The sequence below is a fragment of the Myodes glareolus genome, chromosome 21, assembly GCF_982192425.1.
Source record: "Myodes glareolus chromosome 21, mMyoGla1.1, whole genome shotgun sequence".
NCBI classification, from domain to species: Eukaryota; Metazoa; Chordata; class Mammalia; order Rodentia; family Cricetidae; genus Myodes; species Myodes glareolus.
This window is the reverse complement of record NC_142046.1, coordinates 35,925,343-35,946,686: the sequence shown is the minus strand read 5'-3', so window position 1 is coordinate 35,946,686 and position 21,344 is coordinate 35,925,343. Positions and strand designations below refer to the sequence as shown.

General features: G+C 43.3%; 1 protein-coding gene across 5 annotated transcripts in view; it reads right to left on the bottom strand.

Moving 5' to 3' along the window:
* The window catches only part of Fmnl2 (formin like 2), a 266,650-nt gene that overhangs the window by 101,048 nt on the left and 144,258 nt on the right, over positions 1-21,344 (bottom strand). For all 5 annotated transcript variants that reach the window (XM_087899963.1, XM_087899964.1, XM_087899962.1 and 2 more), the window contains exon 2: positions 12,054-12,137. In XM_087899963.1, coding sequence (XP_087756089.1) covers positions 12,054-12,137 — 84 coding nt within the window. The remainder of the gene's footprint in view (positions 1-12,053; positions 12,138-21,344) is intronic.

The window sequence follows — 21,344 nt, the reverse complement described above, 5'->3', positions numbered from 1 at the left end:
TGAGCCCCACACTGGTGAATATGATCATAATTGGAAAAAGAAGTTCTGGCAGAGGTAATGAAATTAAGGATCCCAGCATTGGACTATTCTAGTAGGCAAACGCCCTCATATAAGACAAACTAAGAAAAATAAGAAAAAAGGGCCCATCAAAATGGAAGCAGATGTTGCACACAGCCAAGAGGCATGGGATACCCAAGGCCACCAGAAGCCGGAACGAGCAACTTCTGGGAACTTTGGGAGGAGCAGGGCCCAATCAGCACCTCATTTCAGATTTCTAGTTTCCAAAACTGTGAAAAAAATTTTTTTTGTTTTTAGCCATCAAAGCAGATACTTTTGTAACACACAAAATGATCAAGAACATGTATACTTTGTTAATTTTATTAGCAGTGGTTCGGATGGCAAAGATATTAATGCTATGATTATGAATTTTTGTTTAAACATTTTATATTTTACTTGTTGCAGTGTTGGGGGACAGAACTCAAGGCCCCCTGCAGCTAGACAAGCACTATACCACTGAATGATATATGCCCTCACCCACAAAACCTTTTCATATTATAAGAAAATAACAGATAATTGCACTAAGGTTAGGAATTATATATTTCAATATAAAGTTGATAAATATCAAAACAAAGAGATTAGATTGATAATAAAAATTTATTTGGAAATATCAGAATGAATTCATAATTTTTAGAATTATTTCAAAGTACAAACGCAAGCTGGGAAGAAAATTTGCCCCAGTTCTTACCAATGTCACATTTTCATCTATATCATACCCCAGGAGGAGGGAAAAAGAGGGATCTTTAGAGAAATGCTTGTGGTTTAAAAGGCAAAGAACTTACAATTTAAACCCAACATTATTTTCATAGCATAAAATGATGTATAGTTGTGTCAAAAACATCTGCATGATTTTTCCATCAGTCAAAGAAGCACTAAAAAAAAGTCTGAAAAATAATATCTAGATTAACACAAAATGATGAGAATCCAAGAATTCTGAGTGATATTCCACAGAAGAAGTCAAAGAAACCTCATCGGTTACTTTTTTGAGTTATACATTGAGCCAAATCCTTATTTTGAAAAATGGCATCAGAAACGAAAAGGTCAGAAAATATGCCAAGGAGAATGAAGACCCAGCTGCAAGGGCTAGTTGCTAACCATGATGGTTGGCTTTTGACACAAAATAGGTTCATCTGGGAAATAGGAATCTCCAGAGCGGAACTGCCTCCACCAGACTGCCAACAGGCAAGTCTATGGGAGTATTTCCGTGGCTGATGATTAACAAGGGATGGCTAGGCTTACTTACGTGAAGGGTCAACCTTCAGGTGACAGGAGATGCTAGATTGTATAAGAAAGCAGGCTGAGCAAATCAAATCAAGCAGAGCAAGCATTCCTCCATGGTCTCTATTCATTTCCTAACCTGAGCTCTTGCCCTGGCTTCCCTTCATGATGGACTGTGAGTGGGACATTTAGGTGAGTCAAATGAACCTTTCCCTAACCGTTGGGAACCAGACTGACCCACGGCTTTCTGAGATGCCCTGATGATGAGGCAAAAGGAACCTAGCTCTGTGTCCTTCCTTGCTCAGGAGCAGACTTGGCCTGGCCCAGTCTAGTGTTGGACCTCAAGCCTTTGAAGAAGCTACGGTTTTGGTTGCTGGGTACTTGGCTTTTCTTCCTGAAGAGACTGGAGCCATCAGTCCCAAAGCCACTGGATGTTCCATCTGCTTTAAGATTCCCTGTGCTCCCTTTGAACAACATTGCTTTATTAGCCTCCTGCTGACTTTGTATCACTGTATAATAATTTCTGCCGACTCTGTCCCATTTCTTTCCTGGAAATAGAGTATAAGACGCTACACTTCTTAGTAAGCTTGTTAGGCATAAGATACAGCTTCTGCAAGACCTCTCAACACAGGCTTTCTGTCTTTTTCTTCTCATCTCATGGCTACCTCCCCTTTTAGGACCCTGTCCTAAAAAGCAGCCCGCTGGTCTAGGTCACGGTGATTTCAGTTAGAATGTTTATTACAGCAAAAGAAAGCAAGCAAAGACACCAGTTTAATGTAGAAGGAAACTGGGCAACCATCAATTTGTAACACTCAATGAAACTGATTAAATCAAAGATTATCAGTTGATTTTAAACTCACTGGGTATAAAACTGGTATGTAACTGGTTATATCCAAGAGTCAGACAAAGTCACAGATAAAACACCCTGTCAACAAAAGGGAAAACACACTAAGACAATGAAGTAACCATATCACCACCTGATAGACAGGATAACATTGATGACAGCCAGGACAAATAGACTATCACCTCCTGTGACATTCTCAACAAAACGTTCCATCATCCATCGTTCATTAAACCTAACTGTAGCACAAATAGTAAAAACCCAGAGACAGATATTGAGGTTCAAGCTGAAGATCAGAAAAGCAAAACAGCCCAGCCACGAGAAAGTCTCACCTCTACCAAGGATGGGTGACTACAGACTGAACCCTGAGCCTCTGTCTCCTCCCATTTTATATTCCCCTCTAGTGCTGGTATTAAAGGCACGTGACTCCCCAGTACCGGGATTAAAAGTGTGAGCCACCACCACCTTTGTCCGTCTCTGCACTGATCTTGTTTAGCCAGGGGTGGCCTTGAATTCCACCTGCCTCTGTCTCCCAGATCGTGGGCATCATGCCCAGCCTCTAGTGGCTTCATTTTACCTTCTGAACTTTGGGCAAGCTTTATTTATTAAAACATAAATAAACTATCACTACAGCTTACTGTAGTCAATAGCAACCGCAGGACCTAAGCCACTGCAAGGTGAGGAAGCAACCAGGCAAAAGTAAAAGATAAGAACGCCCAGTGAAAGGGCCTGCCCAGCACTGTCACCGGAAAATGGGAGGGATAGGAAGTATTCAGGGGTTATTTCTTTAAATCATGATGGTTTTATTTGAACATGAGAGAAAACTCTTATTCTTAACGCACATATTACCTTTCAAAAATAAACTAGAAAACAAAATATCAAAGGAAAATAACGCTGACTAATTCAGCAGGTAAAAGAGGACTAATTAAATAGGGGGAAGACCAAAATAAAAGACAAAATTGAAAAGAAACAAATCCCCAAGAAACAATGAGGGAAAAATAAATAGCATTTCAACACACTACAATATTACAAAAAATATAGTAAAATTTAGCAACAAACAATATCATGGTAAAGATGTCACGGGGCGGGGGAGTAAGCAAAGTACAGAAGGCCGAAGCTAGACAGTTGTTGCTCTCCCAGCATCTGGGGAAGTGGGGCTAAATGTAGAATCAAAGCCTGTTACTCAGGGATTGTGTAAATACTGCTTAAGGCTGATGTCTGGGAGCAGCTGGAGGTGGACCCACTCTTGTCTGTGGTCTCAGCCTCCTCCCCTCGGTCTCCACTGCACTTCCAGAACAGACCCTGACCATGAGGCAGGTTATAAAGCACTATCCCTGCCCCGACTCACCGCTCACTTATCACCACCAGTGTTCTGGGAGTCCCCGGTACCTAGAATCTGACACTCCACAGGAGAGGAAAAAAAGGCTCAACACCCAGCATTTGTTTACTTGCCAAAGAGTTCCAAGTGGTCCAATAAACATGAACACTGGAACACTAACACCAGGGCTCAGGGAGTGGCTCACTAGGTCCAGGCACCATCTTTTTTCTAGGGTGGCTAGTCCTTTGTTCTACTCAAGCCTTAAGCTGATTGGATAAAGACCACCTGTATGGTGGACTTGGTCTTCTCCACCTAAAATCCACCCATTTCAATCTAATCCGAAAACATGCTCACAAAAACTTTTAAGCACTATGGGCCAGCCACATTGACATGTAAAATTAGCCATCAAATGATACCTGAAAATTATATTGGTAAATTGTAGTGGATGATGATCCTGGGGTATTTAATCAAATAATTGTCCAAAGAGAAAAGAAAGTGTGAAGACACGAGTTCAAGCCCCAGAGCCCATGCAATTCCACAAAAGTGTCCTCGGACCTCCCCATGTGTCGTAGCATGCAAGCTGTCACGTACATTCACAATAATAATGAACTTCTTTTTTAAAAAAAGAGAGAAAGTAAAATGAGCCAGGGGGTGGTTCGTGCCTGTAATCTCAGGTCTTCTGGGGGGGGCTAAAGCAGAAGATTGCCACAAGCAACAGATAGACTGCGCTCTACAGTGTGCATTCTCGGTCAGCCTGGGTGCCATGGAAGATCTTGCAGAGTAAAAAAAAAAAAAAAAAAGAAGGAAAGGAAGGGGAAAACGAAAGTCAGGGGATGGGAGATGAAGGGAATAAGAGATGGACAGTCATAAAAGGTTCAAAACAAAATAGATTTTAAGTTAGACATGTAAATTCTTCAGATTGTATTCCAGAGACAAATGAGCGTGACTGGTATGAGAAGCTGGGGGTGGGGGCTGCACATCCGTATGTGTGCACACGGAGGCCTGGGGACCATCTTGAGTGTCATTTTTCAGGAGCGATCCACAGTGTTTACTGAGCTAGTCTCTCTCACTGGCCTGGGGGTGAAAACGTCAGTGAAACTGGCTGGCCATCTGTCTCCCCTTTCCCAGCACTGATACTGATATTCCGAGCATCCACCGCTGGGACTCTCCTCTCCCCCAGGTTCTAGACTCAGGTCCTCATGCTGTGCTTAACTGACTAAGCCACCTCTGCAGCCCAAGTTGGTTAACTTGCTTTTCAAGAGCGCCTTGCTTTTATTTTTAAGAAGTACTATAAGCTTGTTTGCTTATAATAATTGTGGGGTTTGTTTGTTTGTTTGTTTCTGTTTTGGTAGTATTAAGAATCAGCCCCAGGACTATTTACATGTGACTAATGAACTAGACTCTCAGCTCCCCCAGATTAACTGTAATAGAGTATGCTAAACAGCCCTATCTGGTGGCACAGGCCTGGCTCATCTTTCACTTAGTGGCAGCAGAGCCTTCCCCTTCCCTGGGTTGGGATTCATGCCAAGCCTTGAGGATTGTTATCTGATCTCCCTGAAGTGCTTAACACAGGAAGCTGAGTTTAAGTAGGTATGATTTCCTGTGACCTTTCCATTCATCTTTCTTGTTAATCTTCTCCCATACAGTTCTGTACCAAGGAAGAGGTACTCCCATCTCCGCCGACCACCGCCCCCCTCGGCGCTCCTTCCTCCAGGTACAATGCAAAGCAATACCCAGCTTTGAAAAGGCAAAATTGAGTCCGAGCCAGAAAAAAAAAATCACAGAAAATAACCAACCATACTACAAATAGCCCAGAAAACAAGAGCAAAGCGTTCTAGCTCAGCTTAGGCCCCTCTGGACCACACAGACATGTATGGACTTGTCACCATCAGCATGAGTCTTCTCAAATGGCCTGAATTTTCTAATGACTGCCATTTCATCATCTGCAGAGGAACAGGTATGAACCAAGTTCCTCCCTATCACCTGAGAAATCACAGAACAAAACCGTGACTTGCAGGGTTAGAGATAATAACGTCTGTATATGACAGGGAAGCACTACACAAAGGATCTTAACAATATGGTTGCCCAAGCAAGACCTGCATGACACCACCGCCAGCTGACATGCCAAATGGATGGGATAAACCTCACAGGACCCTACCGCTAGAAGAAGAGATGCACAGGCAATTAAGGACGACTGAGTGATCAAGAATTGGTCCTTTCTGGGGGTGAGCACCCTGATGGGTTACCTAATCCCAAACATTAGCAACAGGGGCTAGAGAAATGGCTCAGTGGTTAAGAGCATTGGCTGTTCTTTCAGGAGACCTGGGTTCAATTCCCAGCACCCACAAGGTAGCTTACAATTGCCTGTAACTCCACCTCCAATGGATCCGATACTCACACCTACATACATGTGGGCAAAATACAAATGCACCTAAAATAAATACGTAATTAAAAAAAAATACCAACAGGAAGTGAACTCGGAGAGAAACACAGCTAGACGGTACATAGGTGTGAGAGTGTGTATGTGTATCTGTGTGTATGCGTGTGTGCATGTGTATATTGCTGAGATAAGATACGATGGTTAAGGCAATCTATAGAAGGGTTTATTTGGGGCTTACATTTTTAGAGTTAGAGGCCATGGTGGTGTAGTGGGAGCAGGGGAGAGGCAGCCAGAGCAGAAACTGAGAGCTTGCATCTCAACCCACAAGTGGGAATCACAGAGGGCACTGGGGGTGACTGGAGGCTTCTGGTGTCTCAGAACCCAAGCCTGTGACGCCTTCTCCAGTGACCACACTCCCCAATCCTCCCCAAACAGTTCCACTAACTGGGGATCACGTATGCAAACATGGGTTTAGAGAGGTTATTCTCAAACCAACACATTAAGCGAGAATAATTAAAGAAGAAAAATTCATGAATTTGAGTAGAGTTGGGAGGAGTTGTGGGGCGGGGGGAGTGAAAATGATGTAATTAAAGTACTCTAAGGAAATTCTCAAAAAATTAAATTAATAAAATTGTGAATTTATTTAATACTATTAAACTGTATGCTTTAAAATGTTTATGTATGTTTAGCAACAATTTTCGGAAAAAAGAAACTTTCATCTTGTTCTTACAATTGACCAAAAAGATTGGTATCACCACCTTTGCACGCACACAGAAGCCAGGCTTTTCAGGCAGGCACAGGAAGAAAGAACAGAGGAGACAGGGCCTTTGTGGAAACACAAAGCAAATGGACTTCTTCTGGTCTACATCAGGCACCCTTCCCCACACCAGAGGAGCTCTAGAGCTGAGCAATAAAGTTTAATCTTACCTATGCCAAGTCAATGGTAATAGAGGAAGATGAAAGAGTAAAGAACCAGGTGTTCATTCGGGAAGGAATGAACAGCCTCTGCTTATATGATATAGTAAATATCTTTCCTAAATGCTATACAGTGTAACAAATGGTCAAACATACACAAAGTTAAGCGTATGTTACAATGTACCCTTACATCTCTCAAAGCCAAGTTTTAACAATTACTGGGATGTTTCACAGATCTTCTTTACCAGTCCCTTTATTTCCTACTTTTATAAAATATTATAAAGGAAATCCCAGTTAGGATTCTTTTGCCCCTACATCAGTATCCATGTCTCTAAAAATAAACACATAGAGCAACAAAGCTAATAATCAAACCCAACAAAATCAAACAACAGCTGCATAGACTCCTCTCGGTCACAATCACAAAACCTGACTGCTCATCAGATAGACACCCCAGATCAACCCATATCACGTGACATGATTCATGCATAGGACACATCAAGACAGCATCCATATAGAATGGTACATGGCAGAAGCTTTCAGCTCTTGTCCCTCTTGTCCCTCATACACATACAAAGGACAAGGGACAGTCACATGGGAGACGAGCACGTGGATTACACATATGTACAAGAAGATATTTCTGTTGGTCACAGTTTTCACAATGAAAAATTATTAACTAATGCTGGCTATTCACCATAGTGGCCACAGCATGACACAGCTCCATGTCAAGCTACAAGTCCCTGTTTTCTTCTTCCCCTTGAGTGAAGTACAACATAACATGAACAGGAAAACGGGGACACCTTTAATGTTCCTTTTTTTAGTTTATCACTCATACATAGACTCTCTGGGGAGAGCAGCAGAGAACACTGGTTAAGACACAAACGACAGTCTGCACCTTCCCCAAAGCCAACATGCCTACACCAGCCTTTTCACCACTACTCATGGGACCTGTGGCAGGGCCTTTATCTCTGGGACAGGGCTTTCCCCTTACATTACAGAGAGGCACTGTTAAGAGCAACTGCTTCTGCTGGCTTTGGGCAAGAGTAACCATTACTCTTAACCTGGCATCAGCAAGACAGCCATGGAACTTCAGCGCCCATGAAGCTGCTGTAGCAACGGGACATGTGCAGAAGTGACTGGGGCAAGTGCTAAGCATTCAGCATTCCGGCACGCCACAGTGGATAGCAGCCACCTTACTGTGAGGACAGGAAAACAAGAATGGCGACCTAATGCCTGATGTGCTCCTCCTTGTCTCAAGATCCCCACCTCCCCAACATCAGCCCTGTGAAGATGCTTTTAGTCTGAGAGAAAACCATGGCTGTCACAAATTTCGATCATGCCCTTTCTAACATATCTGAGGCATTAAAAGCAATCATGAAATAAGGCTATAAAAGAGTCTGGAAAGGCATTTAAACAGAAAGGCATCCGTGAACAGGCAACTAAGGAACACAGTGAAGAGAGAAACAGTCTTCCCAGGGAAGAGGATGGCAGCTAGCTGTCCAATACCAAATGGTAAGCCTTGAAAACATAATGCAGACTGAGCAGGATGTATGTAGGAGTGTGTGTGTGTGTGTGTGTGTGTGTGTGTGTATTACTCTGGTGGTTGAATCACAGTGGTGTGGATCGTACTGGAGACCCCAAAAAGTTGGAGATGCCAGAGACATGGGACATCAGCAAGGAAGTGTAGACCAGGTTGGAAACAGAACAAGAGAAAAAGTGTGCCGTAGTCAACGCAGCCAAAAGGAGTTGGAAACCCAAAAGGTGCCTTGACCTCAGACAGGGAGAGGAAGAGTTTAGGGTATGCTCGGCTGGTTTTCAGTCTCACTTTGGTCCACTATTTCCTCACTATGCTCCCTTCCCTCCCTTTTGAAGTGGTAATGTATGTTCTGTGCCAAAGCATGTTGAAAGGATGTGATATGCTTTTTGATTTTTACAAGGACTTACAGTTAAGAGATTGTAATGAGTCTCAGAAGAGACTCTGAACCCAAACTTCTAAATAGTGTTGAAACTAAAGACGATGGAGGCTTCCGAAGATGGACTAAACACAGTCAGCATTCTACAACCCTAAGGGAGCCAGGGAGTGGAATGTGGTGGTTGAGTAATAATGGCCCCCATAAGATCATAGATTTGAAGGAGGACTCTTATAGGACTAGCAGGATTAGGAGGTGAGGACTTGTTGGGGGAAGTGAGTCACTGGGGATGGACTTCGAGCTTTAAAAAGTCCATGGAATGTTTTTCCACCTGAAGATCAGGATGTAGCTCTCGGCTATTTCACGGGCACCCTGCCAGCATGCCACCATGCAGATAATGGACTAAACCTCTGAAACCTTAAGCGAGCCCCCAGTTAAATGCTTTCCTTTAGAAGAGCTGCCTCGGTCATGGTGTCTCTGCACAGCAACAAACAGCGACTAGAACAACGACATATAGATGTGCAACAACAATTAGTGAGAAAAGAGGTCACAGGTTTGAAGAGAAAGACAAGGGGACAGGCTGGAGAGAGCTGGAGTGAGGGAAGGGAAGAGGGAAATAATGAAATTATATTATAGCTTCAAAAAATTAGAGAACCTATTTTTGAGAAAGAAAGAAAGGAAGGAAGGAAGGAAGGAAGGAAGGAAGGAAGGAAGGAAGGAAGGAAGGAAGGAAGGAAAAGAAAAGAAACTATCTTTTACAAAGGAAGAAAGGCCTAGCTCCCTGTAAGGTTAGTAATTCAGGTACCTTTGCTTCTCTGTTCTCTATGTCTTCCCCACCTTGGGTCACTGTAATTAAACCCTAGGCTAGGCAAACACTCTGCCACCAAATTATATTCCCAGCCCATTTTATTAGGCCAATTTTGTACAAGGGTACCCAGACATAGCAGGAACTTGAGATCCTCCTATTTTATCCTCTGGAGTACAGGTGTAAACCACACTCTTCACCAATGTCTTATCTCGTAATGCAGCACACTGGAGAACATTTCACTCTCTCTGCCTCCCTTTAATCAATTTAGAGATTTATTTATTTTTATGTATGTGAGTGTCCTGCCTGAATGTATGCCGATATCCCATGTGCAGGCAGTGCCAGCAGAAGCCAGAAGAGGGTGACGATCCCCCAGTACTGGTCAGTACCGACAGTTGTGAAAACACCATGTTGGTGCTGGAACGGGAACCCGCGGCTTCTAGAAAACCAGCATATGCTCTTTATGCTCGTAACCACTGAGCTGCCGCTCTGGGCCCTTAATTCAATTATGCTAATTATCTCAATTATCTATCTATCTACCTATCTATCTATCTATTTATTTATTATTGTTGGTTTTTCAAGACACAGTTTCTCTGTGGAACAGCTCCGGCTGTCCTGGAATTTACTTTGTTGGCCAGGCTGACTTTGAACTCACAGAGGCCTGCCTGCTTCTGCCTCCCACGTGCTGGGGTTAAAGGTATGTGCCTTTATATATCTATTTTGGTCATATTCTTCTCCCTCTCAACTCCTCCCAGATCTTCCCCATTTTCCTATCTTATATCGCTATTCTTGGTTGTTAACTTGGCTACAACTGAAAATTAACTAAAACCCAAAACTGGGGCACTCTTGTGTGGGATGCTTGCTTATCCGCTTTGAATCTGAAACTTGAAGGTAGGAAGACACACCTTCAATCCAGATCTTTTGAGGTGGGCGGGGGGGTGGGGACCCAGCCCTACTCTGGACCACATCTTCTGCTGGAAGCCTACATGGGAGAAGGAACATTTTATTCTTTGCCTGCTTGTCTCACGTCCCCCTAGCAAGTCACATCCATTCCTACGCTGGTCTTAGAGACTGCTCCTTCAGGATTCCAGCACATACTGAAGACCAGCTGAGACATCCAGCCTCGTGAACTGAACAACAGCCGGATTCTTGGACCTTCCATTCATAGGTAGCCATTGTTGGAATAGCTGGACTAAAGCCTGGGAGTCATTCTAATAAATATATATAGGAAGAGATTGATTCTGTAAGTTCTGTCACCCCAGAGTGACTTCAAGTCAAAGGATCAAATAATTTTATTCTGACCTCCGCAGGGACCAGACATGCGCACACACACACACACACACACACACACACACACACACACACACATATATACAGACACACAAACAGAGAGAGAAAGAGAGAGAGAGAGAGAGAGAGACCGACACACAGACATACACACAAACACACATTCACACACAACTCTTGATTAAAAAAAAACTTTTCTTCTTCAGGTTCTGTCTATTCTCCGTGCTCATACATAATACGGCAAAAGCAGGTGATTTTACTATCTGCTCCCTAGTCTACTTTATTTGTTCCTAGGAACTTGAGTAAAACAGCCTCCATCAGGTGTTTAAAATGCTTCCAACAAACATCTTAGGGAAACAGAAACTTTTACCCATGTTGAACAGAAAACTAATTCAGGTTACTGATACATTTTATCCTCACAGGAAAAGACCTATTCCCTATTTATAAGGTAACATTCCCCCTTGATTAAAAACCGCCACCCTAAACAAAGAATAAGTACAGCAACGGTCACTGGCAAATGTATCAACACACAGAAATGGAGTGTGTGTGTGTGTGTGTGTGTGTGTGTGTGTGTGTGTGTGTGTGTGAGAGAGAGAGAGAGAGAGAGAGAGAGAGAGAGAGAGAGAGAGAGATGGGACACAGGGGAGGGTAGAGAGGAGGAGAGCACACAAATATACTTTAATTATTAAAAGCAGAACAGGGAAAATAGCTAGATATTTCTAGGTTTTATACAAAATAGAGAAAAAAAAACCCTTTTTCCTTTGAAGTGCAAAGCTCACAAGCTGGCTTTATTAAGGAGAGGGCCCAGATGGATACTTTAGACACAGAGTAAAATTTGAAGATTAAATGAAATACAACAAAGGCTCTTACATTTAATTTCATACCCCTCAGAAGGATATGAGTTTATTATAATGAGTTAAACACAAAATAGTAACAACCGGGAACTAGTTAAAGGAAGAAGCACTGTTCCGGGCTACCCCCCATTTCCTTACAAACAATTTACCTCCTCACACGAACATACCCCAGTTTACAGTCCTATTAAAGCATGGGACCTGTGCCACTTAAGTGAGCACACAGCAGGAGCTGCTACAGAAGGCAAACAGAAGAGATGCCTCATTCTGGGTTATCCCTTCAACCAGCTTTCCCAGAAGACCAAATTGTGAAATGTTTCAAGGAATGAAAATACAAAAGTAGGAATTTTGTACCTTTTCCTTTGCAGATAAGAAAGTCAGAGGTCAAAGAGTCAGAGCAGAGGAACACCCGAGACAAGCTCAACACACACAGGAGGCAACCTGCTTTCTCCATAGAATACGGCTGCTTCTTACCTGATCGCAGATCAGCTCCCACTTTTTCTCATTGTCATACTGCCGCAACAATCTGGCTTTGTCGGGAGGTAGGTTCATAGCATTCTGCAAAAATACAAAGTAAAAAGTCTTGTTACAAACCACAGTAACTCCTAGGCAGAAAAGAATCATTTCGGCCCTTCCACGACATCACTGCAGTACCCAGCATACGATTCAACCAGGACAGCTGCAGAAGATATTCCCACACCGCTCTGCATTTCATTTATATATGTAAATATAAAATGTCACATATATAATATATAATACATATTTGTACATATTTATATTTTCATATCCGATTGGTGAAAGGGGTGGCCTGCTTTTAAACAACCAGACACGCATTTCAGCAAAAGTGACTCTGTCCATTCATTTCACAGCGGCCTCTCGTTATAATCAACTAAAAGGTCAGAACTGCCTTTTCAGAAAGTACGGCTCCAGTTCAGACACAAAGACACCAACAGAAAACTTGATGACCAGAATCACTGAAAGAAAATGTTGTTTGTACCAGGTGACAGTAGAGATGCTTTTTACATAAGCCTGGCAACCTGAGCTCACCCCCCGTCCCAGAGCCCACACAAAAGTGAGGTGAGAACAAAATAAAAGGCAGATAAATAAATAACAATAATTGTCCTCTATGCTTTCTGTGAAAAGATGCCATTCCTTCTGGACTTGCTAATACCAGCCAATTAATTCAACCTTTAACTGCGCTTGCAAACAAAGTTGAGCTTGCAGTGAGTAATCAGCACTAAGGCCAACAAGATATTCAGACATCAGCATCACACAAGTCCCTACAGCTACCACAACACACATGCTGCAGAGCGGAACATGAACTTGCCTGGACACAGGCATGTGCTATGACCCTGATGTCTCACATAACCAATCATACATATGATAAAGATCCTTAGCAACAGGACATGGAGGCAAAGTCTAAGCCCAGAAGAAATCCAGATCAGTTTGTGTCCTCCCTAAAGTCCCCATATTCTAGACAATTGGGCTAAGTACCCGATAAGGTATTATGTCTATTGACTGTCCGGTCTCAAGGTTGACACATTAGAGGCATCTTGTTCAAACCATGCAGCTCCTTGTCTAGGCCAACACTTAGGAAGACAGATACAAAAGGCTTGACCTGTCAATGTGCGGACCCTCAACTCTCTGCAGGACTCAGTTTATAGCTAGACGGCTCCTCCTGACTGGCATTTCATGCTGCAGGGTAAACAGAATTTAGAAAGAGGGCAAACTATACTGACTTCATGGCAGGGAATCACCTGTGATGACTTGATAGATCTAACCCTTTAAACTCAACCTGACATTCATGAGAATATTTCTTAAATCGATATCTACCATCTACCTATTTGGACCTAAGCCATCAGATTTGAAATCTAGTTACCTGCCTTTAGAATTTTTTAAAATCATCTCTTTTAATGCTTTCACTACTTTTATCCTGACAATGTATTCAGAAGAATAGAGGATTTCCAAGTTTTGGGAGCTACCACTAAAGCTTCTTAAATATTGAAATGCCTAAAATAGGGGAAGGGGTGATAGCTTCATGTGACCCAGCTCCTTGGATAAGCTACTTAGAATAGAATGAAAAAGTATTTAATTGCACTTATGACTCTGATAAACACAAACAGATAAACAAAGTTAAACAACCAACCCTGGGACACAGCAAGGAATTCCAAGCAAATCTTTCTTTGGGGGAAGGGGAGTAAGATTATTTACTGTTAAATAAACAGCCGTTCATTGCTTATTTGTACCCTAGAGATAAATACTTCCCTCTGAAGCCAGTTCCTGACCCTCAGATTGGTACCCCTGGGTATGATTATATGTAGCACAAGATCGCAGGATAAGTGAAATGAGTTTTCCCCTCAGGCCTTCATTAATCTCCAGATGAAAGAATTCTTTAAATGCCTGAACCACAGTGTCCAAAGCAGCGGATTAGGCATGATGCATGTCTAATCTCAATCTTCTAGGCATAAGCATGTGAGCTTGATACGATTTCCGCCAGTTACATGGGAAAACAAACCTGGGCAAACTTGGCTAACTTGCTTAAGGCTGCACAGATTGATAGGAACAAACCCTGTGAAGTTTCCAGGATATGTTCTACCAGTTCTCACCAAGTTCATTTTGCAGAAAAATAAAACGTCAAGTTACTTAAAACATTGTGCCGGCGCTCTCTCTGCTCAGCCCTGGTGCAAGCGGTCAGCGATCAGAACTGGAAGGCCTCGCTGGTACCAAACGACAGGTAAGGCACTGCCTCTGAGCTAACTTTTATTTTAATTCAACAGTCTTCGGTTTGACGAATGTTTATGGAGTGCGCTCCCTGTACAAGTTCAATGCAACACTATGGGTGGCACTGGGAAAACAAATACACAGGGAGGCTAGAGAGTCTTGTGTTATGCTGGGAAGACAAAAGCTTCTCCCAATCCGCAAAGAAAGGTTATCAGAGGGCGGCTGGGATTAAGAGTGGGGAAGCAGCTCTGGGGGAAAGGGGGACATTATGGAAGTTTAAACATGAGTAGCGGTCAGAGAAGAGTGGGCAGAATCCTGTGGAGCAAAGCACACAGAGAGAAGGCTGTGAGACAGGATGTGGGGCACAGTCAAAGAGCTCAGCGTGGCGAGAGAGAGCCTAAGAGGGAAGGGAGAAAGGAAAGATGGGGAGTCAAAGCCACACCATTCTCGGAAATGCCACTCAAAGCACTGTGCTTCTATGCAAAGTGCGATATGAAGCCTACAGCAGCTCCTGTGGAGGTCAGAAGAGGGCATCAGATCCCCTTGGGACTGGAGCTACAGTTGTTTGTGAGTCTGTGAGTCTCCATGTGGGTGCTGGGAATGGAACCTGCAGTGTTCTTAAGGGCTGAGTCATTTCTACAGCCCCTCAAATGCTTTTAAACAAGAGAATACATAAGCGAGGTGCTTTGCAAAGTTGCTGCAAGTGCTACATGAAGAAATGATTAGGAGTAGCAAACATGCAGGCAGAGACAGGGCAGCGGCACATAGGCGTGATGGTCATCACCGGAGAACAAGAGAAGACTGACGAGGGAGCTGTGCAGCTGAGCACAGCAGGCAAAGCACTCTCTGTACACAATACAAGCCTGAGGACCACAGTTCAGATCTCCAGAACGCAGGTCAAAGTCACCCAGGTAGGTCAGCATCCTTTAATCCCAGCACACAAGATGGAGAGTCAGAGAGCAAGCTGGCCAGTCAAATTAGCCAAAGACTAAGTTCTGAGTTTAAAGAGATTCTGTCTTAGTCTATAAGATGGAAAGCAATCAAAAGAAGACGCTCAGTGTCAACCTCAGACAATCACATGCACTATGTGATGTGCTCATGACCTCACAACCACTCGAAAATGGATGAACATATACACAGCACACACACAAGCCAGAAAGAGGGGAAATGATGTTCAGAGAGAAAAGTCCCATGGAACCTGACTATCCAGACAGATATCAAGAAGCAGCGCCTTAACTTCTGCTCAAGGCGTATGCTAGTCCACGGAAAGGGAGGAGCACACAGAAGGCAACGTCTGTGTGGAGGAAATAATAAAAAGAAAAAGACAAGATGTCTAAACATCCCTGTGTAGATCTGAGAACTTATAGGAAAGCCAAGAGAACAGTCAAAGCAGACAGACAGATCCATGGCTTTGGGAGGTTGGAGAAGAGGTCTACCTTGCCCTGAATGAAGAGTCTCTCGACTGCTTTCAATCTCAAGGACTAGTTATTGCTGGGGGAGCATCTTCAAATCAAAGTTAAAACTACAGGAAATGAAGTAATCATAATCTCAAAAGACAAAGGAAGTAATATACAAACTTAAAACTACACTTGCTGATCATTCAGCAAGCATCTGAACTACCTGCCCACCGCCTTGGTCAGGCCTCTGAAACGCTCAGGCACAGAGTACAGCTATGTAATTCCACTGGGATGGGGAGACGACACCTAATTTAGACTCAGACACTTCACAGAATCTGGTAATAACCACTTGCTTCTGGAGAAGGGAAGGAGTGAACGAGACAGATGGCTGATACAACCTACTGGAGCTCCTCAGTTAACAGGGATGCAGGCTTTCTAGGAACCCAGCGGAAGAAATCAAAATTTTAAAAAAATTAATTGTGAGGGCCTGAAAGATGAGTCAGATTAAAAACACTTTCTGCGCAAGCATGAGGGCTGAAGTCAACTCCCCAGCATGCACACGGAAAGCCAGGCGTGGCTGTGCATGCCTGTGACCCTAGCGTCGGAGGACAGAGACGCTCAACAGTCACACAGCACAGTCAAAAGGGCAAGTTTTTGGTTCAGTGAGAGACCCTTCTCAAAGCAATAAATAAGGCAGAGGGCAATAGAGGAGGACACAAATGTTCTCCTGGGACCTCCACATGAGAGTGCACAGGTCGGTCAGTCTGTCACTGTCTCTCTCAGGTCAGTCAGTCAGTCAGTCACTCTCTCTCTCTCTCTCTCTCTCTCTCTCTCTCACACACACACACACACACACACACAGAGATAGAGAGAGAGAGAGAGAGAGAGAGCGCATATATCACATCATACAACTAACCACAAACAAAAATGGTTAATTTAGTTGTACTAGAAATGATAATATTTGCCCTCCTAGGGAATTTCAAGTTCCATGCAACTAAATTCATCTTGCTGTGCAAAAAAAAAAAATTCTTTAGAGCTTTAATCTTTCAAAACTCTGTACCCACTGAACAACTCCCCATCTCCCTACCCTCAAAGTCATACGCTTTGATATAAACAAAGAAAGAAAGAAAGAAAGAAAGAAAGAAAGGAAGGAAGGAAGGAAGGAAGGAAGGAAGGAAGGAAGGCGGGCAGAAAGAAAGAAAGAAAGAAAGGAAGAAAGAAAGAAAAAAAGAAAGAAAGAAAGAAAGAAAGAAAGAAAGAAAGAAAGAAAGAAAGAAAGAAAGAAAGATGTTACGACCTGGAGCTTAGGCATCAAGAGTGAACTTCAGGAGGCAGATGGGGAAAACGCAGTAAGTCTGTAGAACATAACTAGCTGGATCCAAGTCCTGAAGCTCCTAAGAACTGAGAAAGTATAAACTAGAAGAACAAAAAGCGGGACTGAGACAGACACAGACAATAAAGTACCATGGCAAATCAGCCAGCACCTCATAACCAAAAATGGAAGTGCGGGAAAAAATGTGAGGGAATCTCAAGGGACGGGGTGCAGGGGATAAAGACACTAATGAGGCAGAGCACCCGGAAATGGCACACCTTCAGAAAAGGGACCATTTCTTCCTATGGATGGCGCCTGGTATGCAGAGAGAGGCAAAGAGGGCATTAAATGCTACAAAATAGTTACTGCTCACTAGACTCTGCAGATGTAACCACGACTCCACTATTCTTTGCTTGTGTGATTGGGGTAAACTATTTCGGCTAACTCTCAGTTTCTCCTCTTGTGAAATGGAGAAGTTCACAGTGTGGCCATGATGGTGATGGTGGTAATTGGGGTGACAATAACACCAAAAAAAAAAAAAAAGTCAGTCAGGTGATAATACATTCAAAATAGCAGTCAAGCACATGGGAACTATGCCAGAGATTATTGATACTATTGCTATTTTAGCTAAATGCAAAGTGTGAACAAAGGCAAGACTACAGGAGGAGGTAAGTGCTACACTACACACAGAATGAACCAGAAGGGAATAGAGAGGTAGTGTACCATTACTTAGCATGGACTCCAAACTACAAAGCTCATAAGTTACTGGAGAGCAGAGAGAAGTGTCAACTAAGGAAATGAATGCACAGGAAAAGGAAGTTCCCATCAAAGTACTCAGAACAGAACAGGCAGTTAAATCTCCTCTTATCCTCTCCATGCTGGTATTTCCCCCTACACCATTATTGGGAAACCAGGCAGTAAGGCACAACAATCTCTTCAGTGCTCATATAAGGACTGCAGTGGATGAGGGCAGCAGGGGTGTGGCTGTCAACTCAGTACATGGCTCATGCTTCTGTTCAGCTGGGAAGCAATCTGCCTCTGTGACCTCTATTCATGACTACCTGGCATCTGTAATTGTGAAATCTCCCTCTCCCAGTGGATGCTGGTAACAGTCAGCTTCTCTCTCGGCACATGACGCGGGCAGGCAGCCAAGCAGATCACCGCAGACAGTCATCGTTCATTGTCACTGTGACTTTAGCTAATCCTTGAGGATACTGCTGTCATTCCGGGAAGCCAGGGAAGCCCACAGGGGTAGAAATGAGTCTCTCCCTAATCTGATTACATCCATAAAATAAAACTTGACCAGAAAACTGTCCTTTGTAGGGAATGAGGCATACCTCGGACCTCCCATTTGCATCTCTAGGCGCCTGGTACTCAGTCCTCACACATGTGGAAAACTCTGTAAGTGAACCTTTCTATGCATGTGTAAATCATGTTAGGAAAAGCTCCACGTTACCACTGCTGCTATTTTTGTGATCTATAGAACCACATGATGGCTAAGGAATGCTTTTATGGTTTGCTTTTTAACTGTTGTGAGAGGGCAAGACACTACAGAGGTTCCTCCATCTTGTATACTTGCTGAGGCCATTTTAGGTTTAACTAGAATTTAATCTCTTTGATGGGAAGCTCCATAGAAAATTACCCAACTCTATTGAAGGAAACTGAAACCAAGATGCCCCAACTAATTTATGTTGGCTTCTATTACCCCGCCGGCTTGTGCAGACCGCCCCTTCTAGCTAACTGCTTACCTTAGCTTCTGTTAAACTGCTTGCTTGTGTAACCTCCTCCCCAACCCCTACTACTACAGTGAAATACCAGGATGTGGTTTTTGCTTTTTAAACCTCTTACTCTAATAGCTTTGTGCTATACTTGGGTCCCAGATATCTGAGTGCTAAAGACTTTCAAATGGCTATAGACAGTGTTTGAGTGATATTCTCAGGTGGGCATCCTGGAAAAGTGCTTTACTCCATGAAATGCCATTAAAACAGAAGAATGCCATTAAAACTCCAGAATCAGAGATAGGTAGATCTCTATGAGCTCAAGGCCAACCTAATCTACAAAGTGAGTTCTAGGCTTGCCAGTGGGGTGATCACTGCAGGACAATGCACCTTTACCTAACTGGGACCCCGACATTGACTAAGAAAAGGAGGCTCTTTATTTTTGCCAGGCCCTTTTTAGGATGATTTGAAGGCAGATGCTTGAAAATCTACCAGTTTGTCTAAGGTAAATGAGGTACTACAATAACCAATAACCATGAAAAAAGAAACTGAACAGCGGTGGCAGTGCTCAGGGAGACTAATAAAAGAGATCCCAGAGGAATCTCACAACAGTAGGTCCCAGGATAGGTACCACTCTACTTTAACTGCAAGACTTTGCTGTATGTGGGAAGAAAAAAATATGCACACAGCACACGGAAAAAAGGAATCTTGTGCATACAGTGTGTGTGGGGGGGGGGGGTAGTCCTCCTTTATTGATCTCCTGTATTCTCAGCTGGGTAAACCACAACATGGGAGTAGGGGGCAGCTCCAGGAGCTGAACTCAGACCACCCACTCAATGTGCTCTAGAGGCAGACATTCCTCTGCTTCCTACAAAGCAGTGTTATTCTTCTCCAAGAGAGCTGGTAAGTATCTGGAGTTATGCCGAGATACTACAGAGGCCATGAAATCTTTACATTACGTAACAACCTGACCCTTCTCACTCAAAAGACAAGCCATGCCCAACTTGTATGCACCAATCTATCCTCATTCCAGGGACCCCCTCCACATTCAGCAACTGAACGATGAATCTCAAGAGTTAGTCAAGTGTGCCCCGACCCAGGTTTGTCCTCTTCAGAAGAGAAATTCATCTCCAGGTGCAAATGAACCACAGTTTGCCATTCGGCTCAACAACCAGCAATAGAATCACGAGACTTGACAAAGTACCTCTCCTCCTCCGAACAAGCCTTTAAAAACAGGCCATCTTGCCATGCCCTGATCTCAGGGTCTGCTGGCCTGGTGCTGCCACACGGTCCTTGCTGGGCCGGCCAGCCACTGACAAGCAGCCCATTCATCCTCTTGCTCTCCTCTATGCATATATTTATAAACGGTAGGCACAATATATCCTCTGTTATTTCTCATGGTTGGGCAATGGGGACATTATTTGACAGCGAGGTGCCATACATACCATGCATGGTTTCTAAGCAAATAGGAGTTATTAAAGTTTATCCACCCAACGCATGTTGTCCTAATCTCTCCATCTTGTCTTAATGATGAAAGGACCGTAAGATTTTAGAATGGCTTCTGGTTAGCATGAGAGCAAGAAAGTTTAATCACCAGTGTGGTAGTTAGAATCCTTTCTACAGAGCTCGGATTCTAATCACTTGTGATTCATTATGGAATGTAACAGATTTCTAAGCCACAATATTGTTATCTACAAACAATAACAACCACAAATGGAGACCAACAAAAGAAAAACTGTCAGGATCCCTGTGAAACACTGAAAGCACTTCTCATGGCAGACATACACGGATGTGAGTATGGTGCCAGAAGGAGATGTCATGGCAGAAGATGAAGGTTCTAGGCAGACTATAAAGTCAAATCACACACACACATCATATTTTAATACATTCTAGGATAACTACCAGTCATATGTTGACTGGCCAATGACCTTTAACCTTAGTTCCCCATCTGCATAGTAAGAATGCTGTTTACTACAAAAGAATTCTCAAGAATCTGGACATACTTTGACAATTAAAAATTAAATGAGTGGGTTGGAGAGATGGTGCAGCAGTTAAGAGCACTGGCTACTCTTGCAGAGGTCCTGAGTTCAATTCCCAGAAACCACACGGTGGCTCACAACCATCTATAATAGGATCTGATGCCCTCTTCTGGCCTGCAGGCATATATGTAGAACACTCATACATTAAAAAATAAATAAATAAATTTAAGAAATTAAATGATTGAGTACCTGAACGGTGTTTCATGGAGTTCACAAGTACTAGAATACAGACTGTAACACAACAAATTAGGGAAAGAGGGGGAGAGAACAGAGCCTTGGTCTTTGTGCCCTGGAGAACCCCTGCCACGTAATAGAAATGTCTGCATCATGATTCCAAAACTGAGTGCTAAAGACCCTACTGCACTATCATGATGTCAAACTCGGGGGTGACTTTAGGTTTTTGAAGGAAATGGTGAGGAAATTTGTCTGACTCCATGAAAACTCCTAGCCTACAGTAGGAGCTCTAGAAAGCAGGACTATGACGATGCAGGAGTGGGTGGTGGTGGATCGAATCAAAGCCGGACCATTGCCTTTGCAGGGGTCAGCAGCTGCAGCAAACAAAAGGCAGGTAACAGGAG